Here is a 27,507-nt window from a genome sequence, read left to right as displayed (position 1 = left end):
AAGTAGAAACCCTGAAACTTGGACCAATGGTAAATACTCCCATCACGACATGACATACCAAGTTTCAAGAGTTTTCATGGTGTGAAACACCATCAAAATCGACCTATACGAGCAAAGGTCGACTAAACGCATATGATGGTAACCGAGTTCAGATATAGATACGATTGTTACATCACACCTTAGGGGCACAGACCTATTGAGCCCCGGTTGCTCGGTAATTTTATGAATAGGAGAGAGTAAATCACCGTCTCTTTATTGTGCGCGGCTTTGAGAGAATAGACAGTCAAAGCTTGTTATGAGCGCAACCGGGGCAAGCCCCGGCTAGGCATTCGCAAAGCGAAAACACAGAAGAGGATTCGATTTTCGCAGAGACTTCGCTATATATGGGCATTTACAAGCGAAAGGACAAGAAGAATACGATTTTCGCTGTGATTTCGGTATATATAGATTGTTGTGCGTCTATAAATGGTAAAGAATTGTTATTGAACAGAATTTTAGGTGGGGCAATGCCCCAGTTGCCCTATAGGACGAGCCGCCACTGGATGATGTGGCACTATAGGCGTGACGCTTGATGATGTGGCACAGATGACGTAGCAGATGAATGTTCCCTTATGGGATGAAAATGGGCGTGGCAATTAGGATGACGTGGCGCTCTCTGATTGGCCTGCAACAAAATTGCTTTCCCTTACTACTCTCCAACACATAGATATCGTCAGTGATCTTGATCTAACTTTCCAATACATTCTTCACAAATTTTGTCTTTGGCCTGGAGGATGCCTTCTAGAGAATATTAATCACTGCGAGACGCCCCCCCCCTTGATTTTCGAGATATCGGCCTCGAACGTCGTATTGTGGGAAACATCGAGGTTAGGGGTCCAAAAATGGAGGAATGTCCAACTCTTTAAACTTTCCAATCTTCCAAGCCTTTGCTCCTGAAAAGCGCTCGTCAGTAATGCGCTTGAAACCTCTGATCCTTCACGAAGTTGCGTGCCTTATTGAACTTGACAGACCAACACCCTCTGACCAGAAAACCTTCCTTGTGGGGGTCCTCGTCCCAGTCCTCACCTGGACACAGGCGTTCGACCAGGCGCATGAGCTCCTGCTGCTCCATGATCAGAACATCAAGACCATGAAGCTTCGTGACGGTGGTGCTCAGCTATGTGCGAGCATGACCATGCGATCGAGAACGATCAGATGGATCCACCACAGCAGCGAAGTTGCACACGTCGGACTGTTTTCGTCCATAACATCAAGGAGTTTGGTACGGTTTCCAGTCAACCAAGAGGCCACCCTCTTCATTGACAATAAACGAGCGTCAACAAACTTGGGTCGCACGCTTTCCATCTACTCTGGATCAAGTTGTGTTGCCGTCTGAAGCATCAGCAGATGAGTCCCGTCATCGCGTGGACGAAGTGATTGTGACAGAGGTGGCTGTATATGATTTCGCCGTTCCCTTTGCCTCACTCAAGCTGCCTTCCCGTATTCTCTACGTGTCGCACTGTGAAACTTATAGGAGTACAAAGGCGGAGGGGCGGGCAGGCAGGCAGGCAAGGTCAGCAGAAACGTGAAGTGGATTGAGTGGAAGTAGTTTTAGCGTTTCGGTGACCTCTTCCCTCACATAGGTGCTGTTTTGTGTGGTTTATGAGTTTTCTGGTCGTTTACATCGCTCTGACTTGTATATTTCACTGAAAAACATCATCCAAAAAAATCTTACTTTTGGATGTTTTCAAATCTTATTTTTGGAGAATCTCCAAAAATAAAACCCAATATCCAAAAATAAACAGGCCTGATTATCGGCATTTACGATGTACTCAATCCCAATGTCATTTGTGGTTATCATGGTGTTTGTCGACTACAAAGGTCATTTACACCAGGCTGATATTTCCTATTTTTGATTCCGTAATTGCCGACATGTAGCACGGAGCACTTCTAGGCTTTTGTAAGACACCGCTTATGCCAGTGGTTGCCACCTCAAAACGGGTCGCGGGCCACTATTCAAATTTCGACAACGCGGGCTATCGCTAGAAGACGCCTTACTCAACCCTAATGAATTGATATCTTTGTAAATTTGGAGTACTGGACTTATCGAACGCCTTGAAATCTTAATTAAGGATTGCGCCGTGTGTTGATTGATCGGAGAGAACCAGACATGGTGGCGCCTGTATGACAATGCTATTCTCAAATCCACATTGTCTTCGTCATTAACGGCGAGAAATGGCTGTGAAGTAGGGTTACCATATTTTGGAATCGGGAAAGGAGGAGGACACTTTGCCAAAATTTTCAAACTTAGAATACCGGTGGAAAATCCTTAAAAATTGGTCACTTTTTCTTACTTCGCAGTCGGTTGAGTAAAATAAAGGTCAAATTTCGCTCAACTCCCGAAATACCCGCCAGTCCCGCCTGAGCGTCAGTTCAGTGCTATTTTATGGTGTCTAGGTCGAATTTTGCCCTGTGTTTAATCCAAAATTCTAGAAAAAAGAGGACAAAACCTTAAAAAGGAGGTCATTTTCAAACACCCGAAAAAGGAGAACAAATCCTCCTAAAGGAGTACGTATGGTGACCCTACTGTGCAGTGACATTGTTGTCGTTAAAATACATTCATTAAATACGATGTATTCCTTGTATATGTGGATATATGGGCGAATAATATATCGATTCAGCAATCCGGCCCGCCAAGTACTTCATTTTCCTATATCCGGCCCGCCGACTGGAGAAGTTGCCCGCCCCTGTTCTACTGCATTGCAGCTTTTAAAAGTGATGTGATTAGGCTTACCATATTTTGGAAATGTAAAAAGAGGACACTTTTCAGAAATTTCAGACATGCAAAACCGGAGAAGAATTCTCAAAAACCGGTAAATTTTTCCCACTTTGTGCTCGCTTGACTAAAAAAAAAGGTCATCTTTTCCGCTCAAAGCTCCAAATACCGTTTTTCTCTCCACTTTGTCAGGTGGATGACTAAAAAAAGGTAATCTTTTCGCTCAGACCTAAAAGCACCGTTTTTCACTCCGAAATACCCGCTGGAGCTTCACTTCTGGGCTAATTTGCGGCATATCACTCGCAATTTCCTCTAAATCTGACCTAAATTTTCAAAAAAGAGGACAAAATCTCAAAAAAGAGGACAAAAGAGCGTCCTCCGAGGACACTTTCAAAAAAGAGGACAAATCCTCTTAAAAGAGGACGTATGGTAAGCCAGATGTGATATTGAAATTTTTCGAGATTTTAGTGATCTTTATAGTAGTTTTAGGGTGAGCTTTACGATCTTGTATCTAAAAAAGATATATGGCACTTGAATGTATTGTTGAATACTTGAAATTCCAAAATGCCGTCGCGGGCCGCATGCGGCCCGCGTGTTTGAGACCTCTGCACTACACAATGTTCAATGCGATGTAATAAACAGATAGGGGGACGCCAAACGACCAACTAGCCGGGATCTCTTGAACCGGCATCTACCTCGACCCAGTCTTCTTCGATGTTATTCTTTCTTCGTCGGTCCCTATTTAGAAGCCATTTCTTTCTTTTATCGGGTCTTTTTGTCGTCGTAAGAACAACGTCACGGGGGATGAAGAGCCCAGAATAACCTCCGCCGCCTGCTTGGATGGCGCCACCGCTGATTCTGAGCTGGGGCATCGTTTCTCCTCAATGTCATTTCGTCACAACGCGAAGCAGTTTTTGGGTGGTTCCCAGGCCCTAAGCGGAATAAAATTAATACTCGTAATTCATTCCGCAGTAGCTTATGATTGATACAAGTTTTACCAAAATTTCACGGGAAGTTAGCTCGAATACTGCCCTTAGCAGACTTCAGTCAAATGGAGAAAACGTTGTGACCCAGGTTTGTGTCTAACTATGGTACATACGGAATGGCTCCTTCGTAGCAAAGTCTGACAACGATCAAAAATCCCTTCCGTCTGACTGCTTGATAGCGTCGAGTCGAGCAAGCGCGTGCTAGAAATTTCGCAAAGGGTCAAGAAGCGATGACGCAGGAGTGAACTTAATACCACAGAGATAAAGTGGAATGGTACTAGTCGCATGAATCTTCAACCGCAATTCGATACGTCAACCTACTGGAATAGACGACTACAGCCAAAATTTATCAACTTTAATTTGAGACCACATCATAATTATATCGCAGCGTCCCCTATAAAGTTGTCAAACACACATTTCAGTCTCATGAACAACAAGTGATAAAAAATAACACCACCAGACCTTTCAACAGAAAACATCCTGAATCAGTACCATTCACGTACTTTCAATATATTTTGCATGCAGTGAGATGTCACTGAACTTCTCAATGTAAACAAATGGCATGGAGACGAGGCTATGAAAAAATACTTCAAATAATAATAATCCACCAACGCCTGAGCATTCAATTACAAATATCGATAGCTTCTCACAGCAATGCATTCAAAATGATCACAGCAATTTCCTAGTACAAAGTGTCCAGAATTGTTGAATTCAAATACTGCTCTGCTGGATTTGTGGCTCATTTCGTTGACCCGTACCTCGTGAGGTCACACATATGCATGTCATAAGCATCCACGCAAGCCCATTCCAATAGCCATGAAGGTTCCAAACGTTCCACCACTTTGTACCATTGTCTTTCCCATTGCGCCTAACAATTCTTTGCCTCTTAGTCCCATCCTTAGGCCGCCATACGTTCCAAAAATAACCCCGGCAGACATGCCAACGAAGAAGCCCATTCCAAAACCCATCTTTATAGTTCCCCAACAGCTGGGCTTCTGTCCCGATTGAGTCGCCGCACCATAGTTACCGACAGGCATGATGGATTGTAATGTTTAGCTGTGAAATATACTGGACGGTCAATGCAGAGCAGGCAAGAAGAGCAATGAAGAAGTTTTTGAATCAATATTGCAGAAATACAAATATAGCCAGCTGGAAACATTGCTGTTGTCATGTCGTGTACCAGTTTTCCATAATCAACTGTATATCCCGTCTAAAACAGCCATAAGCAATAAGCATGCAGTGGCTAAATTGTAAGAATACCACATTATTACAATATGTGTAAGCTGAACCAAAGCATGAATGGATATATTCTGCACATTGCAGAGTTAGAATCCAATATCTGTGGTAGAGCATGCTCGAGATTGCCCCCTTCAGTAAATTAGCATTCATGCCCCAAGTTTAGAACCCTATATAACCCCTGATCAAACCAGTGTTCCCTACAACGACTACAGATTGAGGGTTACCATATTTTGAGATCCGGAAGATAGGACCCATTTTACAAATCACAAAACCTATAATATCAGACGAGAGATCAGGTAATATGAAATTTTTTCTACAGGAAATGCAATTATGTCGACTAAAAAAGAGGTTATTTTTCCAACTCGACATCCTTGCCGTCGAAATCCAGATTTCGTGTCATTTATGGCGTTTTTTTTTAGTTGTGCCTGCCCCTTGGCCCTTGCAATCGCATGGCTGTCAAAGCGATAAAGGTGAAAGAAGTGCCAAAAAGCCACAGTGGAAATGGTGGCAACGTCACGCAGAACTTTCTGTTTAATTGCTCAATTATTCTATGCAGAAAAGCTCTCATAACGCAGGATTTATTTCAAAAAATGAACTGAGATTCCACAGGGGCCAAAAAGGAGGACATTTGGGCGTGTTCGGTGGAGATTTTCGATTTCTTGAAAAAGGAGGACAGGACGTATGGTAAAAGTATACAACTTAGTGTTGCCCGTGAACATGAAAATGTATGGTGTTCCACTTGGCACTTGGTAAACTTTCCTAGCTTGTACTCTGAAAATACAGAGAAATTCAGCTGCAAAAGCAGAACAGCTACTATTAGCTTGGATTCCAAGTTGGCGATCAAGTTCGATATTATGACGACACATAGGGAGTTTGTAAAGCCTTAAGTGACGGGCTATAGACAATGCTACATCATATTATTAGTAATCATAAATCGGACATATATATTGATGCAGCCTAGTAGCATTGCAATCCCACATTTTGACGTGTATGACCTGTTTCTTTTCATTCTGTTGACGAATTCTTCCCTTTCTCTGTTTTCTACGTCAAATACAAATACCCATTTACAGATAGCCGCGTCTTGCATGCAATTTCTTTCCCGATGAGCCAACACTGGCCTCATTTTACTCCAACAGCCAACTACTACAGTACGTTTTTCGTTCACCTTCACTGCGACCATCTCTCGTGCCATCTGGTGATAAAATTTCTCTGGCGTTCCAGAACCCAAGAAAAGTTCCGCGATACTCAAGGAGCGCGATCCTTGCGTGATGAAGGAAAGGAAAGGAAAAGGAAAGGACGTAGTTTATTTTTGTCCTTGATGTTTTTTTGCGGCGTATACACCGACTCATGATACACACACACACACACACACACACGATCTGAGCATATGCATACCATGAGTGCATGATGTGCATATGCCGCCGGACAAGGAAGTGCAGATATAGCCTTTACGGCTTTCTAAGTCATGCACCACCCCTTCTTGCTATCCCAGTAATGCATGAGCGCCAAGCAGGGAAGCCATGGATACCAGTGTTACTAATCGGGTCTTTGGTCTGACCCGGCCGGGAATCGAACCCACGACCTACCGATCAAGAAGCGGGACGCTTAACCATTACGCTATCTTGTCGCAATGATTAACGGTTATCCAAGCAATTTTTGAGCATATCAATCTTGTTAGTTCAGTTAGTTAGTTCAGTTTCCGGTAGGAAGTCGATTGTCAATGAATAAATTCTCTCCCCAGCACGCAGTGTCACTAGAGCGGGGACTCCCCTTTCACGATAGCGCATTCTTGCGTATCGTTTTGTTTCATTTTTTCTGTTGATATATTGACCAACTCTCGTTATCTGCTGGATTTATTTATCGCAGCTGACTGCCTCCCGAGCAACGTAGCGGGCTGCTAGCTAGTTGTTGTGTGAGTCGTTTCACTGATTATTGGAAATCAAAATGGTTTCATGCACTTAGAGCAAATTTACATTCTTATTTGAGGTACTTGGGCATTGAAGTCTGGCTTGTTGTTCAGTAACTTTCGAAATATAAATAATAATCAGACAGAAATTAGTATAATTTTTGTGTTGTAAGCTGTGTATGGAGACATTGAATGTATGACGTTACCACAGTAGTTGTTAGATGTTTATTTTGCAACTAGCATCGATCAGTAAAAGATAAATGTGATGTTTCCACACTTAAAATATGAGATGTTTCAGCTAAAAAGTCACAAAGTGAAAGATACAGTGTTATTAGCAAATGACAAGCTATGTCTACGATATGCAGAACTTTTATTACTATTGTATTAAAAAGTTTTGCAAGATGTATGTTAATATATTAGCATATAAACAAAAGATTTGGGTGGCTTCCTCCATACACATGGTTCCTAGATTTGTTCCTGAATATCCAACAAAATGTCTAAGTTGCAACCAATAGGATTATAATTAAGTCACCATTACAAGAGTTGAAACTGATGAGAAAGCTAATTTGTAGACTAATATGTCTCAATATTGATATTTCAGTGTGATTTCCACTATATATTTATTGTATTGATGTCCAGGTACTTTATACATGGTAATAATTCCGTCAGATCTGTATCAATTTGTTCTTGAACTCGGTAACTTAGCTGTATTTGCCGACCTACTTTCTATTATCCGATTTTACTTTGCATTTTACATAATTTGATATGTTATATAGTTTGATTGGATTGATATTAAATAGGGTAGGCAAGAAATTTGTTTTGTAGCTTAACTTTAAGCATATTTTACCTAGTTCCTACCCACACATTTTGGTGCTTCCTTGGTTGACCGCCCACATATTTTGCTGGCAAATTGTTAAGGTTAGGATTTACTCCAGCTTTGGATAGGATTAGAAAGAAGAGCTTTTATTTCTAGAAGGCATTCTGAAGCAACATATTTCTCTAACCAACTAAATTATGTTATTTAGTGTCATTTTTATATGGACACATAATCATGTATACCAGACAAATCAAGAATTCCCCTAATATGCTGCATATTCATTCCAGGTCATCAATTTTATTTCAGTCAAACTTTCGTCTTTCCATGCTATGGGAGGTGTTTACAGTGACTGCATTAAAATGGAAGCTCCCAAAAATAAATGCACGGCCAAAAACGAAACCAACCCAGTTCAAGCGAACGAAATGACACCGAAAAATAACTCGGAATCAACATCAGATGAGATCAAAGTTGGATTTCGTGTCATCCGTGGCCCAGATTGGATGTGGGGTGATCAGGTATGTGATTTGACATTTTATAAATTAGTGGAATTGTCTTAAGAGAATACTTCTGCATTCCTGTTGTCTGTAGTCTAGAGGTAGACTAGGCTATGATATAGATATAACAATCCCAAATTCCTATTTTGCCCCATTTTCACTTGTTTCTGCGGTGACTCAACCCAGATTTTGATGTATATAAGTTGAATTGGAGAAATTTTTGAATCGAAATTGCTATAAATTCATATTTATAATGGGGCGATTATAGTGTTTGAGTCTTTTGAGTTATTTTCTGCTCAAAAGTGCAGTGCCTACAGCAGGGCAAGTGTACAGCATACTACTCATATCTAATACCCAGTTCTTGAAGTTACTGGATTGCTATCATCAGATTTCTTGTATAATATCTTATCGAGATCTTATGTGAATTTGAATATAAATCTGATCATGATGTGCGAATTTGAATACAAATGATTGAGCAACCACATCTGCGGTTGGTAACGAGCACCACGGTTAACCATTAATGCAAGTACAACCTACTTAGAATTTCAGTTGAGGTAAATTCGACTTTTGCGCCTGTCTGGTGTGATGATGACATTTGTAATATGAGCCTTTTTAAATCATTTCATTGCCTCTGGCCATGTTAATTTGCATATTCCCGTTAGAATGTGTCTTGCGATGAAGAGTACGCCAAATTGTGTGATATTGTGAAGTTTTATAGCGCAGCGATGAAGCTACAACGCTTAAATGTCAAGGTCTACCATGCGAAACACGATGTGGGCGACGTGCGCTGTATTATAATCTGCCTCCAGCTAAAACACAGAGCCGTCTGCTGTATTAGCGATATCCCAAGACCGCCACTTTTTGTAAACTATAAATACACTCTCAGAGGCAAAATCAAGTGTTTTGGGCCGGAAGTGGAATGCATCATCGCGATTTGGCTGTCCGTTCCGCACCGTGTCGCATTCGTATGATACCCGATTTTTCGTTTCCACGATTCCGATTTTAGGCACTCTTGCTTACGCACAGTATGTATCGGAACATTAACGATAAAGCACGACATTATTTTGCTTACGAATTAAAACGCGCACGCGAAGCGCCGCCGATTTTCATTTTTGTTATCATCATTATTGTGAATCTGGTAAACTCCAACAATACTTCTCCCGCGTCAGGCAAAATAAAGGAGTTTGTCGTACGCCCTCCTTGTGGGAATCGCCCGCCCTTCAGATAAAGCCAGATTTGCATCCAAATGACTCTACGCGTTTCAATTTTGAAAGATTGTCGAAGTAAATTTGCATATCAATAGTTGGAGTCGAATGTCGCGTCGCTGAGATGTCGAAATTCGGGTTTTACGGCGAATGAGACTCATTGGTGAAACGGTTCTGAATGCCGGTTAAATTGAATTAGTTTCAATGCTATTTTGTTTATTACACTCGCCCGTACTGTGGTTGCGTAAAAGGTCATGACATTTTTCATCGAGTGGCCAGATCATCATCATGTCAAATTACAACTGAATAGACTGCATAACTTCAATATACAATTCAGTAATAATATATTCATATTGAAATAAAACCCGAATATTTTCGGCTATTACTCATGCGTAATCGTCAGCTAATATGGTAGAGATTTCAAAGGAACTTGGTATACTATACAGGGCTGTTGATATACTATACAGATTTCCTTCGAAATTGGTGACAATTACCCCTTACGAGCTTAACCGAAAATATTCGGGCTTATTTCAATATGTATAATGTATATATAGAAATGATGATATACAAAGTTATTTTGAAACCTCCACTAGTTGCTGACGATTACTCCAGACGAGTGTCAACCGAAATTTCTCTTGGATTTATTTCAGTATGACTGTATTATTCAGTTGAATATTACAACTACAAACGTGGAGTAATGTCTGCCGTTAGTGCCGTTTGTTGGCTAACAAAATACAAGGACGCATTTATGCTTATTGGAGCGTAGCGTTCCCAATTGTATGGAGCATGTCATTTACTTCGGGCTGTACACTTACTTAACCCTACTCGTGGGTGAAGATCAGATGTCACAACCAAAAGCGCACGGATTCGAATATCGAATTACAGTACGGTATATCAAACGGTGCTCGTAATTTGATTTGATTTGATAACGGACAAATTATTATATTTCGGGAGAGTTTTTGTTGAAACGGTGACGCTATGGAAATACATCGTCCGTTAAGTTTTTCGGCCCAGTTAGAATTTGCGATACCCATACCACCAGAATAGGCCGTGAAATTGCTAATGATCTCAAATACCCACGTCCCTTGGGAACGAATTTCAGTTACTGCACGATAAGATCGCTTGTGAGTCCAGGATTTCAAAGGTATCATCGCTGATCTCAGGCAGAACTGGTTGGTTTCACTTGCTGTACATCCGTATTCAAGACGCGGTAACTCCGGATATGTGCTGTCCGTTTTAAAGGTCGACCGATTATCGAGGCCGATATTTAGGGTTCTATACCAATACCGAGAAAAGCATTACCGAGAATGGACACTGCCGAGAATGCCATTACCGAGAATGTACATTACCGAGAATGTACATTACCGAGAATGGTCATTACCGAGAACAGACACCACCGAGAATGGACATTACCGAGAATGGCCAATGTCAAGGAATATAGCTTACTGGGACTGACGTTGTCGAGAAATTTATACCTGAGCATCGATACCGAATGTGGCAACGCCGTGATGCACTCACACGACCTGTGCATATGCATAACATGCCTGCGTTGCATATATTGCATTCTCGGTAATGTCCATTCTCGGTGGTGTCCATTCTCGGTAATGTCCATTCTCGGTGGTGTCCATTCTCGGTAATGTCCATTCTCGGTGGTGTCCATTCTCGGTAATGTCCATTCTCTGTGGTGTCCATTCTCGGTAATGGCATTCTCGGGAATGGTTTTCTCGGTATTGACCGGACACCGATATTTAGAGCTTTCCGACTCCGAGCTTAACGATGGCACGTGTTTTCTAGTCAACTATTTTTGAATATACAACTAGAACTAGAACTACTCAAAAACCTATCAAGTAATAACACTGGTAGTTTGTACAAATCTGGACAATGTGGCCATATAACGAAGAATTGTGATTAGTATCTATTGTAGACTCCTTCAGCGTCGGATTGGTGTCTAAAAGAGACTTGATACCGTAGCAATGCTACATGACGATCAACTAATCATTGTCAAAAAATTGCGGTTATTTTATGGAGCGATCACTGCTATTGAATACGGGACTGGCGTGAACGTAGGATGATAGTGTGACTTACGGTCTGACACGCGTTGCGCAAACAGCGCCAACGATACCGCGGTTTCGTATGGGAAGATAGTAGCGTGCTTATTCAACGCTTCAAAGGTATTTACCGGACGTGGCCGTGGATGTTTATAGTATAATTTGAAGTTATCGCATAAGAGAGGGTTGTCTCAACCGAAAACGTTATTGAGACCGGTGGTTCTCAACCTTTTTGAAATTTGGCTGCCGGTGAAATTTCAAAGCAAATTTGGCGGAGCTACGACCCCTGAAATTGAAATTAAATCGAAATGTAATTACCACTAACTTCCGCAACTCAAAAAAGCTAATAGTGAAAACTGCATTAAACGATGGTGATTTGATATTAGTAGGGCTGGGCAAAATCAAGTACCCGAGTGACTCGATTCTGAATCACGTATTACGCTTCGAGTCGAGTCGAGTCGAGTATTAGAGTATCACTCATTATGACATCACAACAGAATGTACAATGTCCAAGTTCAACTATGTACCTCTTATGCCACGACAAAGAACATAATGCCTGTTATCCGTCATATTAAAGATACTTTGGTCTTTTTTCGATCATACCGAGTTTTATTGCACTTCTTGACGATGTTGTGAGATGATCATGACTTCGAAAATGTGTTATTTCCAGTAACGTTCGTAGCTTTGTACTATGTCTCGTATGCTGCGACACGGCCAATCAAGGCTTCAAGGCTTCCTTAGTGGAAAATAGTATGAAAACTATAATTCTCGGTAGTCAATTAACTTTCAGTTGCGAGGAGCGTAAATTTCAGTACTCGCAAAAATTGTCTTTCACAGCTCGACTCGAATCATTAAAATCAATACTCGATTCAGATTCAAGTACTCGAATCATTGTGCCCAGCCCTAGATATTAGACGTGTTATACGCGGTTCTAGTGAAGCTTCTGCGAAGCGAGGTCCAGGTAAAAACACAAACCTAGTTTAGATTGTTTGGTTTCTTTGAAGGAAATGAGACTTTCCTGATCACTAGCTTGTATTATACCGCCAAATGACGCCTAGTTGTGATGTTTGTCGGACCGGTAAGAGGCTTGAGACGGACCAGTGTTTGAGAATCACTGATTGCAGGAAATTCCCCGGGCTGTATTCGGAATCATGAAAAATAGTTTTCCCAAGCCTGCGCGGGTCTGACACGCCGCGTCTGTGCGTTGTTGTTGTCGTTGTTTGTGGTGTTTGTCGACTACTATGGTCATGGTCATTTACACCGGGGTCATTTACACCAGGCCAATTTTAATCATTCTTATTCCGTAGCTGCCGACTTGTGGCACGGCCCACTTCTCGGCTTTTATGAGACATCCCTTACACGGATGAGATGGCGAGGAGGCCCCGGGTTGTGCAAATAAATTCCGCCAACTACCGCGGTTCGCGGCAATGCTCCATTACCCATTGCTCAAGTATAGCTTCATTCGTTGTGAGTCAATAGCTGAATACCTCTGGCTCGGGATATTCATGGTGCAATAATTTTTGGTATTTGCCAACCTCGATTTCACTCATCTTCTTGGTTTGACATGGTGCGCTGACCCTGATAAGGTCCCATGTATGTGCTGTGAATCAGTAATTTGAGGGTGTAACCCGCCGAGTTTAATTGTAGGCGATATCGTTGCTATTCCCGTATTCCTGTATATATAGAAGCGCGTTCCAATTCATTTCCTACTGGAATACGATAGCTGGTAATGTATATATGTAATGTAATGCAGCCTCGAAAAAGAGGTTTCGGTTCGCTGTGTCGCAATATTTTAGTGACCGTGGTAAACTGTTCTCGGGGGGTCAGTGCTTTTTGGGTTTGGCCAAACTCGAAGCACAAACGAAAGTTCGCGCTCTATTGTAGTAGCCAAGTATTGCCCGTCAAAACATTGGTCCATTCATACGCAGGAGGCAGGACAATGCTGCCCTGTCGATAGCCACACAGTAAATACACCATCTGGAAACAGGCGTATTTACTATATTCCCGCCATAACGTAGGGTGCAAGTCAGTTCAGCGGCACCTTATGGGACTAAATGTTGCTTCGACACCAATCCCAATGACTGGAAACGAGTCGAATACAGCTATCTATATGTAAATATATCCCAGGTTTGTAACGGGTTTCTCTTGACGCGTGGAACCTTTTTGCGTCTGCGCCGTATTTGACTCGTATTCAGAGGGGGTCATTTGAAGTAGTTATCATACGTACTCCAGTAGAATTAGAATTTCTACTGAGAATAAGAATCGATTTTAAAATCAGTAGAAAAGTCAGTATCACAGACTTAGTTTTGCCTAAAAATCTGAAAACTGAAATGCAAATGTCGAAAATTATATCTACTTGAGCATGGCTGGATTACTAGAAAATTTTAAGCTTTTCCAAATTAGCTTAAAATTAGAATTGTAGCTACACAGTATTTGCCAAATTATATCGGAATTAGAATTTATGACTTCGCAAAAGAAATTTAAAAAAAATCAAGTTCAATAGAGTTCATTCTCTCGCGCATGACAATGGCAAACGTCTGCACACCAGGCTTGGTTGGCACTATGCGGTTTTTCTGTAACATTTTCAGCAAAACCAGAACTTGGATTAGAATGAAATAAAATGATAGAAATTTCACGAATTATATTAGAATTAGTTGCGCATTGCGGAATTTCGCTCTTAGATAATTCAAATTATCTAGTTATCGAAGTCTGCACTTGAGGAAATAGTACAAGCAAGCAAATCCTACTCAAGAACTGTGAAAATGTAGTATCGGTAGTGCTCAGTTACTTTTGGTGTTGAAACGGACGTGAAAGCAAGATTAATTAGCAGAAAGTGCATTTAACTTCATCTCCACACTGCGGTATGGTGGAAATCCGCGAAATAAACGATTGTCGTTTACGGCAGATTCGTTACTCCCGTGTTGTGGAATGTGGTTTAGTGATACCGTGGAGTCTGTGTATGCAAAATTGCGAGCGTCAGCACTAGTCGGTTAATTATTAACCGGACTTGTGTTTCGCATCCGTCGTGTCCGAGACTGCGCTTTGTTATTGGGTGTCGGAATGAGTCCGTAGCCTTTCGAAATATCGGTGATGCAACGGGCGTGCGGTGGGCGTTCCGATACCGGTGTTTCTGGTGTGTCGCGCTACGGGGAAAAATACTCGAATCAATAGCCTTTGCTGAGGAATAGGTCGAAAAATATATAAAAAAAACAGTCGACTCTGCTCAATTCGGACAGCTTGGCTCCACACAATTTCGCCCGAATTAAGCGGAGAAACGGCGTTGTCCCAGTTGAACGGAACATCATTTGTTCGCTTCGCTTCGGGGTCGTGCGTAAAGGTACCCAACGCTTTCAAAATACGGTATTGTTGCATAATACATTAATTGCAGCTGTCATTTACTGTTGTAACAGGCACAGATCTCATAAAACGCGCAGTAGTTATACCTTCTGGTTAGTTGCATTGTAAGGTTGCACGCAATTGTAGTCAATTAAAAGGGGCTATGAAGCTGACACGGTCTTGTATATGAGTTAATTGTCGATAGTTACCGCATGGGACATCTTTGTTTCACAAGAATGACTCATCTTGATGACATAACGATAGGAGTTGCGACCCTGTCTCCGAGTTAAGCAGTCTTGTTTCACTTCTCCCGTCCGTACAAGTTGATGCAAGTGAGCCAAACGCACGCATAATATGGCGCCTGGGTTAGTGGGTTTACGCGGGTTCTGAGCGTGCGTACCACCTCTGAACTGGCGATGCCGTTTTGATTGTCACCTTCAAATAACGATTGTAATAAATTCGAGCTCTCAAAGATCCCCGAGAGGCAAGATACAATCATAAACAATAAATGTATGCGACTTAGTCGAGACGCCAACATTTTGAAGACCGTAGTGGTGTTTTATTTCAGTTTATGTTTCACAAAATTAGGAAGCCGATTCACAGCGCAGTTCGAATGGGCCGTGATTCGATTTTACCGGTCATTGGTGGAGATGATGCCCCCCGGCAGGTAGATTATGCGATTCGTTAGCCAGCGTGAAGTTACCAGGGCTTTCTGACACTCCAGAACTCCGAAAATCTATGCGAAGATCCAGTGGCGCAGCGTGAGAGAGGGATAAGATAGGGTTACCATATGTCCATCTTATTCAAGAAATATAAAATGTCTTCCAAGAACGCCCGAATATTCTCCTTTTACGCGATTCTTCCTCATTTAGAGCTCTGAGACCGATCGTACGGAGACAACTAAAGTGTCATCATAGACGCAAAATCTGTATTTCGACAGCAAGGTTGATCTGGGTCTGTCGGGAGTCGATTCGGAAAAAATGATATTTTTTCAGTCAACCCATCAATATTAGCAGTAAAATTTCCAAATGTTTCCGCATTAACGAATCCTACTCATAATATGGTAAACATAGCTAAGAGGCACTTTCCTTCCTCCTATGGTTGCGTTAAAGGCGTTGTCGAAACCATCGATATAGCGCCTTGACTCCTAAAGTCCCAAACGTTCATGATTTTATACACGAGTCCGGATTTGAACGTGGTTTGGTAGACAATCTAGACATATTCTTCGTGGGCAGTGGTATCAATGAGAATACTGCAATGTATACGTGATTTAGCAAGTGGAATTGGCACGGTTTGAAATTTTTAATTAAATTCGTCTTTGCATGTTACGAACCGATGTCGTGTCCCGATTTCACTAAACCCAATCTGACTTTGAAGTCGCTGTCAGCAACCAATTTAGTATCGACGCTCTGTCTTACAAGATTATCGCGACGGATTACTACTTGATCCACGCGTCTGTCGCGTGGATATTCCCTTTGGTAGTTCGCTATCGATAGCACACCGAGTTGAAGTTACAATATTCCAATTCCTTCTTTCATCTTGCCGGCTAACGATTGGTATAATTTGTAACACTAGTTTATTTCTGATTTGCTCAAAACGTTACGGTTGCGTATTAGCGTACTCTGACATTACACAGACTCATCCGCCGAATGATATTTTACCATATTATCGGTTTGGTGACGTGAAAGAATAACAAGTTTTCGGAATACGCCATACTCGCCAAAGATACACAACACACTCATTACTAGGGCTGGGCAAAATCGAGTACCTGAGTGATTCGATTCTGAATCACGTATTATGCTTCGAGTCGAGTCGAGTAATCGAGTATCACTTATTATGACGTCATATCACAATGTGATATGTCAAAGTTCAAATATGTACCTTTTATACCACCACAAAAATATATGCCTGTTATACAACACATTAGAAATGCTTTGGTGTTTTTTCGGCCATACCTATTTCATTTCACTTGGTGAAAATGTTGTGGGATGATCATGACGTCGGAAATGAGCTATTTCCCACAACGTTCTTAGCTTTGTACTATATGTTACGAATGCTACGATACGACCAATCAAAGTTTCGAGGCTTCAACAGTGAAAATGACTATATAACTATAATTTTCATTGACATATTTACTTTCAGTGTTGAGAAGCGTATAATTCTGTACTCGAAAACGTCGTGTTTTTCTACTCGACTCGAATCATTAAAATGATTACTCGATTCAGATTCGAGTACTCGAATCGTTGTGCCCAGCCCTACTTATTACGTAACTGCAACATAGCATGTAAAGTCAAGCTCAGTAGACTCTAAGATACAACGGACCAACGGAAGTTATAGCTGTTTTAATTAAATTTCAAGGTCATTTACGCCAGGCCCGTGCTGAATGCATCTACCGGCTTAGAGCACGTGACTCAATTTCTCTTCAGGCGAGCGGTTCCCAACCTTTTTTTAGCCACGGACCTCTGCAGCAGAATTTAAAGCTCACCGGCCCTCCAGATAATGTTGCAATGCCACGCTCTGTACAGTGCAGATGTGCACATTGTGCAGTGTACAGTATACAGCAAAGAATGCGATGATTTATATCAGGGTTTCCAAGAGTTTGTTGCTTTTACTCGCTATGAGATTCTAGCCGACGACAGTGAAGCTAGCTAACGTCAACTCCGCGATACACGCGTTAATATAAACATTGCAACTTCCCGCGGTGAGAGTTTTTGCCGTTTCCGTATTCTCGAATTTCTGACCATTTCTAGCTATATGTATACACTCGAGAAATTAGACATGCAAATCAGTCATCCCGAAACACTCAAGTCCCAGCATTAAACCCAGAGTCAGTAACGACGAACTTGAAGTTTTTCGTAGTACTCAACTAGGTTTTACCTAACTGGAGAACTTGCCCGAGTGGTAACCTTATGTATATATGCTACTTCCACTTGTGCACAGTTTCAATTCTAAGGCAAAATAGACCGAGAATACTTAACATGGACATATATACATCTGGTTGTCCCTGAGTGATAATTTACGACTTACGACGCCATTTCTACATCGACTTGAATCCAATAAATCAGTGGTTCTCAACCTTTTTCACCTCGCGGACCGGTAAAACTACAAAAGAGATCTTGCTGACGGGCGGCTTTCATAAACCCTACATTTAATTACGACCATTTGTATGCAATATTTCAAACTATTGCCATATTGATACTATACAGATATACATACGTGGTTTTATTGAATTTCCTGCAAAGTCAAAGTTCCGTAAAGAGTACTACCTTGATTGTGACTGTCCTTGGAAAGAAATATGAATTTGCTATTTACTAGAATAGGCCCTGTCGCACTGTCAGCAGTTGCTTAATTGAAGTTAGTTTAAAATACTCCGGGAATTTCACACACAACTTGTCCGAAATGAGTTGCAGGCTACTTCTTGACAGTTTCTTATAACACGTGAACCAGTGTGACGAACGCCTAAAGCGGGGGCGTTCGCCTGGGGGCGCTCGCGAGCGAGCGGAAGCTATTGCTCTTTCTTCGTTGTCGAAGGGGGCGGTTGCTCAAAAAGAGTTCGGGAAACACTGACCTAAAGTAAACCATGAACTCTCTATTGCGGCGCCATGCAACAAATACGTTTCACACCTTTAAATAAATTCGAAATTTGATGTTGATTTCTCTAATCAATGGTCACGCACTCAACGTCTTGCATTTTGGAATTGAGATATAAAATTCTAATATATCTGGCGGACCGGCAGTGAACTTGACACGGACCGTTGGTTGAGAACCGCTGCCATAGGTGTCTACTTGACCAGTGGCCACCTCTGACTCTGATTTCAAAGTTTCCACTTTTACTTGACAGTTTTTATACATTTCAGGCAAAACTGGGCCAGCAGCGCTCACTTTTTTACTTACTTAGAAATCGCTACTTCTAATTGTACTCGGAGTAGAAATTTACGACGTTACTTCTTCTACTTGTGTATCGACGATGACCGCCGCTTATTTACAGGACGCGTTATATTGCATTGGGCGTGTAAACGTTATGTTAAACATTGGGCGTGTAAGTTCAAAGCCTCTCACGTTTAGCTTTATTTCGATTGAATTCGGTGATCATTAACATCTCATTCGATAGGAATTCAGATACCAGAAAGTCCGCCGCGTAATTTTTATGCGGACATTACGCATAAAATATCTGTATGAGATACCGCGGTTTCGGTGCTTTCGGCCGATGTATCATCCGCTCGCCCTATCACCGGTATACGCCATTTCGCGAATGAAATCTCCTAGTACTGTGAAGCGTTCGTGCTGTGGAATTGCGGTCGAGGTCTCTCTCGCTCTTTGACGTTTTCGTGACTATTTTCGGAGGTCACGTATATATGCGTAAAGCGTAAATATGAAGCGACGTAAGTCACGCAAAAGGTTGACCGTGTATTTGTAGAATGATATTATAGTCTGACGGTGGCGCTGGTGAGCTTTTGTGAATTAGATATTCAACGTGGCGGTCAGTCCGATCATTCTATTTTCCTCACTATTACACACAAGATTGAACTGGCGGTCTGACACGAGGACGAGAAGCGGGTATACATGAGTCGTTAACCTTTTTCGTCAAAAGAGCCATGTTGGTCCAATATTTCCAATTGTAATTCTCAAAGAACCAAACGACAATGTCAGCCAACGGTGACGTCACAATTGAATATTTGTGACATCGCGAGCACGATATCAAAGTTCACTACATATAGGATTCGTTATTTGATGTTATTGCACCCGCACACTCACTAGTCAAGCCGGTTGGCAGACATTTTAGAATGCAATAATTTAGTTCAGTCATAGAGGGTTCCAGAACCCCTCCTTAGCAAGCTACATATTGTTTTGCATTTCCGTGAGAGCTATACGATATTCTTCGAAACTAATTTGAATTTGTGATTGGGAATGGAATGTCACTTCCAAAGAAGTTAATTTTCTCGCCGATGATCAAGAAGACAATGTAGCTTTCAAAACTGTATTGTCTCTCCCTGGAACACGCGCGACCCAAGATTTTAAAGCGTGCGACAATGGGTTCGGCGAATTCGCGTGTGACTTACCGCCGTGACAGCAACTTCGTTTTGCTAATATACAATTTTCGTATCGAACTCTACGGATTAGTTTTGTCCGATGTAAACCCCTAAATAACTTGAAGGTACCGTATTTCCCTATTTTAAAAAACAACAATCATATTGGACTGATAAATGCGCAATTTAATGGGCAATATTCGACGAAGAGTTTTGGAATTTGAAAAGGGGTGGTTCCGACCCCTGAAACCGCCATGGATACGCTACTGTCTTCACCTCACATATACTTGACTTGACGCTGCAATCATGTGTATAATGACTCGGCCGTTATGACAATTTACAAAAAGGTTGCAGTAAAATCTATGAATTAGACGCGCATTAAGTCCAAAATTAAAATTTTTTCAAAGAGCCATATATGGCTCGCGAGCCCTGTGTTATGTGAAGTCTGCCAACAAATCCACCTCGACCTAGAATATCAATAAAAGCTTAAACCAGAACAGACTGCATCTTCGCGATTAAGGCAAAATGAATAACGACACGACAAATGAGTGTACTTTTCCAAGGTTTATTCGGTTATCGTGATACATGCGATACTTCGACCAGTTGTTACTACAATTTTATCCCATAAAATTGAAAGTATAAGAAACAGTTTGCCTTGAAAATGTCAAGTAGAAGTGGAAGTGATATAAAACATAACCTCGTCATTAAGTAGCGTAGGAAGTGTGCAATGCAGTAAAACGCAATCAACAATCAAAATGCATTACGCAAATTCCATCATAGGAAAAATCCCGAACATCGTTGTTCGCAAACAGCCTTTCGAACCCGTTGACCCCCTTTGCCTACGACCTCGTACGGCCTTCCACCCGCTACTCCAAAGACGCGCTGCTATTGGCTCGCTTGTGGGCGGTGTAGCGGCCCGGACCAGTGATGAATGTGTGTCTGTGTTTACGAGGTCTAAAGGTCGGGGTATTTACGCGTATTGCGAAATTGATTTTGAATTTATTTGAATGAGGCGGATATCGATTGTTTGTGAATCAAACGGTTGATATTGTGCCTTGGCAAACAATCGTAATGTTTTTGCAGCTGGTCAAAACTAGGCTTAAAGCGCTTACTTTTTTACTTCATCGGGAACCGCTATTTCTACTTGTACGAGAGTAGAAAGTTTCGACCTTACCTCTGTTACATGAGTGGCAAGAATCAACGACGGCAAGTTTGACCACATTTTAGCATTAGTAACGCTATGATTGTCACAAAGGATTCGTTATGCGCATCTTTTGCGACGCTCTCTTGTTCATTAAATACGAAACCGTGACTAACACACGCCTGTTGTGTTGATGCGATACGTCCGTAGCATACAAGTTTTCTTCGATTTGTCGGGACTGCAAAATATTTATATGTCCACGCATTAATACAGATTTTATTTAGTCCGGACTCCTGAGTTCCAGATATGAATGTGGCTGTGACATGTGTGGAGCGTTTTGTCCCGGTGGCATTACCAATTTCACATTTAAACCAGATTGGAACAGTATCATGCGTTTATTCGACGATTGCACCCGCCAGTATCCTGGTCGGATTTCGTGATAACTATGGGTACGGACGTCGCCTGTACCCGAAAACGAACTTTTCCGTATATTTTACGCTTTTCGTGATAACATTTTAATATCTCGACTCGAGTCTGGCAAATCGAATAACATTTCTAGTTGTTATCATCAGGATTCATCGCTCTACCAATCACGGCGTGATCTTTATTACGTCACATTGACGTTTAACGAGCTGATTGTCCGGTTGTTTTCCGTCGCCCGATCCGCGGCCTTTGTAGGGCTGTGAGTGAGTAATCTCGCAGTTTCGCGACTAGTGGACTGCACCTTATCGGTCATTGTGTCGACCCTTGACTTTTCGTAGTGCCCGCCTTTTTAATAACAGCTGGTTTCTGTCGCGCGCCGTGATAAGCCGGTAGTGACTAATGGGGTTTTGCAGGCCTCGCGACGCTTGACCGTGTTGTTTCTAGGCGCCTGGCTATAATTCGCAATCTGAAATTAACTTATCAATGTGAGTATCGTGGAGATAGCCGGTGTAGTCACGCAAAGGACAGCGATACGTTTTGACATTTACGCAGGCCTTAGTTAGTTACGCGATGTTGTAGTCACCACTTGGTGTCAGTATAACATTAAATTTCAAGCTCCATCCCTGTGGGATTCTGTTGTCTGGAATCGCTCGCTTTTTATATATAACGGTATCGGCCTTTTCGTAGTAATTATTAATTTAGTAGTTGACGTTGGTGTTGGTTCATCATTTGGGAGTGAGCAACATATAGGTGTTTGAGTGTGCGCCTAACAGCTGCTACTAGCTATACTGTTTCCCACGGCATGTATTCCTAGCGTGAAATTATCAGTGCTATTTCTGTTGCACTGCGATGATTTTGAACACCTTTCGCCTTGTCAGGTCCGGTGCGATTGGTAGAAATGTAGGAGTCGTGTATTTTGAGGTGGTATGGTAAGCATGGTGCCAGGAATATGTAGCGGACAGAGAGCGCAAGTGACCAATACCCTAATCGCAGTGCAAAGGAACAATGGTAGTAGGTTTTACGAGTCCACTTTATCCCAATCGTCACTGATCCGGGTCTTAGAGGCAGTATGGAGACTCGGACAACCAGATAATTTTATTTGGCAAATTAGACTAATTGAAGCGAAACGCCGTTAATCTAATTTGAGATATGTTTCTGTGCTCCAGTTCTAATTCTCGGATTTTTAATTTCGGACTTGTTTTTCATTGGAATTGTGACCTCATTTCCATTTTCAATTGGGAAGTAGCTTAAAACCTCCGTTTTTAAACACAGTATGGAAATGATGGTGTATCCTGCTGGAGATCATATTACCGGACTCTGGTGTGTTGCACAAGTATCGTGTTAACTAAGCGCTAAGCCTACCGCGACATCTGCAAGCCAGCCTTGATCTCGCCCCCACTAATACAATATCTTGAACACTCGCAGCTTGTTTGTTGCGTTATGCAAATGCCTGTTTGCCAACCTCACAAACAGAAAACACACGGCCGCGTGACGTTGTGTTCTGTTTTCCCGCGCGTGACGCCGTGTTTGCACTGCCATTTGATTTCACACATATTCGGTGGCATTTCGGGTATCGGTCCAGTGTTGCAGTGATGCGCTGCTGGCGCGGGTCTCAATGATAGACCAAGCTGCCCTTCTGAGGTGATATGCCTGGATCTTACAAGCAACTTGAATTCGCGCCAGATCCGTATATGCTATGCTATTGTGATATCGCGAAATAAACATATCTGGGATTTAGCCTGGCGTATAGTCAACTATACAGTGAAAGTGTATTGTCTCTAATGCTAGGTAGGATGCTCTCTGGGTCGCTTGCTTACTCCCGCGTGGTGTGCGTTCTGTCCTTGTACCAGTGATGCGCCTTCCAGATTTAAGGCCGCATCTGGCTCAAATTGATTTTATGCGGTAACCTGCCTCGTTCGTATTAGCCAACGTTTTGCACCGGACAAAAGCATTGACCAATCATTCAATAGTTGCGTGCGCAATTGTTACAATGTTCACACTTGTAAGCTTAACCAGCGAGGAAACCTCGGATTATGATTGTTGAGAAGTTTGCGAGATAGCGACCTCACATAGAAATCGTGGAGTGTCGTGCGGAATGAAACGATTTTAACGAGGTTACGAACGAATCTTTCCCCGAGGACCTCAAATTTGCTAATCAACTCCAAATTGCTTGTGAATATTACACGGGCGGGCTCTCGCTGAAGATCTTTACTAATAAATGTTTTAATCACCCTGACCGTTGTATCAAGTATTTTGTTGCCAACCCGTGAATACGGGACTTGCGGGGACACGCGGTATCCAATTATGCGTGCTCATACTCTTGACGAATACGTTCGTGCATCGTGAATCTATTATTTTGTCACTCTCACTTCACATTATATTGATTTTGATCTACACGAGTGCATCGTCGATATTGCGCTCAACTCACATAGCGTTCCGATAACATTTCTTGAAAATGAGCGTGCATATTTCAAATCCACCATACCGCCGATTTCTCGCTTTTACTGGCGAAATCTGAAGCAGATGAACGGTATACTTCAACGGGCTTCCTGCCATGTTCTGTGTACGTGTGTGGCCTTGAAGAAATTCTATATTATGCTCAAGATCGACCAACATCTTAAAATGAGGGTGTGGATTTCAAGTCCACCCTCGCCAATTTTTGTCGTGATTCCTGGCGGAATTCCAATCAGACAGTCGTTGTTAGTCCAGCGATCTACCCGCCGGGTGTTGTGTACTTTGGCCATAAAATAATACTATTTTATGCTCAAGAATTGGAACGCCAGTCTAAAAATGAGACTGAACATTTCGAGTTCAAGCTCGTTGCGATTCGTTGTGACTCCAGTTGGAATTCAAAACAGCCACACCCTATTACTCCCACAATCTACTCGCAAATGTGTTGTGCACCCTGCGCACGAAATAATACCACATTACGCGCAAAATGAACGATTCGATATAGCGGTATCGCACGGACTGATGTAATTTTTCGAAAAAAAAGGTCACTCGCGCCTGGTCAACGTTATATGTGATCGACTGTATGAGAGGCCGTGTGTCGGGAGTCATGCATAAATGAACTTGTGTTGTTCGCGTCATTGTGCTTGCTCGGACAGTGTAAGCACTACACACTTTCTACTGTGTAAGGTTATGTAAGGGTTTATCGCTGTGTGTCACCTCGCGCGTAAATGCTCGTAGCTATAAGAATGTTTTAGCAGGGATGTCGCGTGAATTTAAGCGGATAGACGGAACGGAAAATTTGACGTTATGTACCGCGACAGTCGGAGTAAAGTTACGGCCAGTTATGTGATTTCCAAGTCTCAAGTAAAGTGGAGTGTCTAATTTACGCTGGGATGTTGTCCACCAAGCAATGTTGCTATGTTAGTTGCTATAATGTGAGGATGCGATATTAATGTACTGGTAGCTTTACATACACTTATCTACGCCATCGTCTACAGACCGAATCGCGCTGAGTTTGTTTTTGCCTTATTCACGAGAGCTATGTTTGTTTCGAAGGTTTTAATACATTTCACCTCGGATAGTTTTTCAACACCTCACACCTTCACAACATACTTTATATGGCTAATGGAAATGTCTTATACAAGGCATAATCAGCCGCTTAATTAGAGAGTAGAGACCCTCAATTTAGCGCCCAAACATGAACGGATTTTCCCGGATCCGATTTGTAGAACCTGTTTGGATGGTCTCTGAAAACAGAGGCTTGCTCGTCTCGCCCCCACTTAGTGTGTTCACGATTATGGAGGCGTGTATTATGTTTGTATATAGTCAATATATGTCAACACGACAGCCGGTATAATACCGCCATTTCCGTATGCACGAGGGTCTTGATAATTTATCACCGCCAAATTTTGTTTAAGAATGGCCGCTTTGAGGTATATAATGTGTTGTATTGAGACGTTGTGGCATATTTATCCTTGGCAGTACCGTAGGCGGGTTTCTCGACGGGCCGTGTACGTTTGAAAATTCTTGTCTTTACTGCGGTTGTTTGACATTTGGGACCCTTTTTATTCATGAGGAATTTAGCTGCGATAACTGGTAATCTGGTATAGTAACAAATTGCTCTGAATTTGTGTGTATTAGCTCCACATTTCGCGCTTTTGCTCAGGAATTGAGTGAAACTGTTCTGGAGACAATATCAATAAGTATATAGTCGCGCGTACGGGAATAGCGCGTATCTCCGAAACGATGTGGTATAAATGAAAAACTAAATCACTGTTTTATTTGGTCACTCACGGTTGATTCTCGACACTATAACCTTGGTCTCTTTCCTGTAATTTTCCCAACATAATAGACGGATTTTTCAAAAACATTCTGGAAAAGTATGCAGGACTTCAGAAACGAGCAATTTTAAATCGTGCTTTATATTGTGTTTGAATAAACTGCACTGAATATCTTGACCGGGTTCGTTTGAAGGGTCTTCACTCCAATTTACATGCCGGTTACAACCCAGTGATGTATTTACGGATGCGTATACGGGCCCTGCTGCATCCGTGATTAGAATTTCGACTTCGTCAATATAAGTTTAACAATCAAAAAGTCCGGCCATAACATTCCAAATTTCATATCATGATTTATATGACATTTCCGCTGTGGTGTCGTAACGGGCTTGCGTATACACACAAACACACTTTATGGACAATATTGACAAGGCCGGCTATCTCCTTTTCCGTGTCTGGAAGGGGAGTGTGTATTTTGGGCCGTTATCTCCGCATCATCCAACAACAAAGTCTACTAAATAAATAATGACCCCTGATCGCCATAGGTCGCATTGAAACCCCGACGCTGGCGCTTATCGCCGTGCTGAAAATTTCATGGTTCTGTTCTTGATGTAATTTTAATGTTTGGCGCATGTTGAGAGCGCCCAATTACGGTAAGGATTGCCGTTTCGGATGTAAAATCTCCTAGTAAAGGATTGCGTTAATCGGCGTCTTCTTGTTAGCGGGGCATATTTGGAAAGGGTAACTTGCGTGGTTTTTTCGACCCGTTGTTCTGCAATATTGGTGTGTGCGTCGTTTTGTCAACTTAAGGTTTGTATTATGGGTTTATAATTGGATCACAGCAATAGCGATGTGGGCATTACCGAATAACGTTACCGTGTGTATGCCTGTATGTGTCGATAGTATCGGTTTCTCTCCGCTTACCTCCACTCTATCGCGTTTTAGGTATTCAATATACACAGTTTCGAAGAATAACGCGCTTATTAGGTTTGATTGCGCCACACCGATTTTACCAGAGAAATTGTAGATTTAGATTTGTAATGGTATTCCTAGGCTTGATTGTGGCGTGGCGTTTTTACCAGGGAAATTGTAGATTATACCATTGTGAAGCGACTGCAAACACCAGTCGATTCAGTCTCTTCGATTTTTTGCAGAACGCCGTAAAATATTCATAACGCATAAATAAGCTTTTACGCGCGTCCATTATTCACGGATTTGGATATCGCGTGCAGTAATTTCGTCCGGCAAAACCCAAGAGAAACGGTCTCATTAACGGTCATATTTACCGTCGCCCACGATCGATCGCTTATCAAACTTTCTGCATGTTGAATAATTGTGCCGAAATTGCGAGTCGATTTGAAGTCAGTCGGGACACTGCTTTGTTAGTTGGCTTTACTGCGTATAGTTGGCGACTTACGAGCGATGGGACAGAGTATGCCGTGCGCTAAATCGCGACAGGTAATGATTGCTTGGTTTTATTATTGGTAGCGGGAATAATGATATAAAGCTAAATTGCAATTAGAATCATATTAAGTTATAACACCTCAATGGTGATATAATCAAGAAACAAATATTTTTGCGGTATTATCTACACGAGCAGCATAGCAACACAGGTAATCGTGCTACACCGGTACTTAGGAATGTCTTTAATGTTGTCTCAGCTTCAAAGGCAGGATACCAAAGTGTTGATTATGTCAACCCGTGTCAACCCAATTGAATGATTTAAGGTCGTGAAACTTTGACTTGATGATGTTTAGATTACGCATTTCGGCGTGTTTGGTCACTTGTGCGATGTAGCGATGTCGTGGGTTGAGTGGTCCGTGGATATATGAGCATAGGAGTGGGACGCTTGTTCATGCGGCAGTTTAGCGTGTGGGTTGAAGTTAAGGTCATGGTTTGGG

At 42.0% G+C, this 27,507-nt stretch overlaps 1 protein-coding gene across 3 annotated transcripts in view; it reads left to right on the top strand.

The window, feature by feature from the left end:
• Window positions 1-27,507, top strand: part of LOC145438265 (E3 ubiquitin-protein ligase MIB2-like) — a 63,589-nt gene that overhangs the window by 5,031 nt on the left and 31,051 nt on the right. For 2 of the 3 annotated variants that reach the window (XM_080315650.1, XM_080315651.1), the window contains one exon: window positions 7,991-8,218. In XM_080315650.1, coding sequence (XP_080171776.1) covers window positions 7,991-8,218 — 228 coding nt within the window. Of the gene's footprint in view, window positions 1-7,990; window positions 8,219-8,241; window positions 27,065-27,507 lie in introns of those variants that run through there. The other variant, XM_080315652.1, reaches the window with a different exon arrangement.

This window comes from Botryllus schlosseri, chromosome 4 (genome assembly GCF_051294905.1).
Source record: "Botryllus schlosseri isolate E-star chromosome 4, Bs_hap1, whole genome shotgun sequence".
Classification (NCBI taxonomy): domain Eukaryota; kingdom Metazoa; phylum Chordata; class Ascidiacea; order Stolidobranchia; family Styelidae; genus Botryllus; species Botryllus schlosseri.
This window is presented reverse-complemented; position numbering and strand designations above follow the sequence as displayed.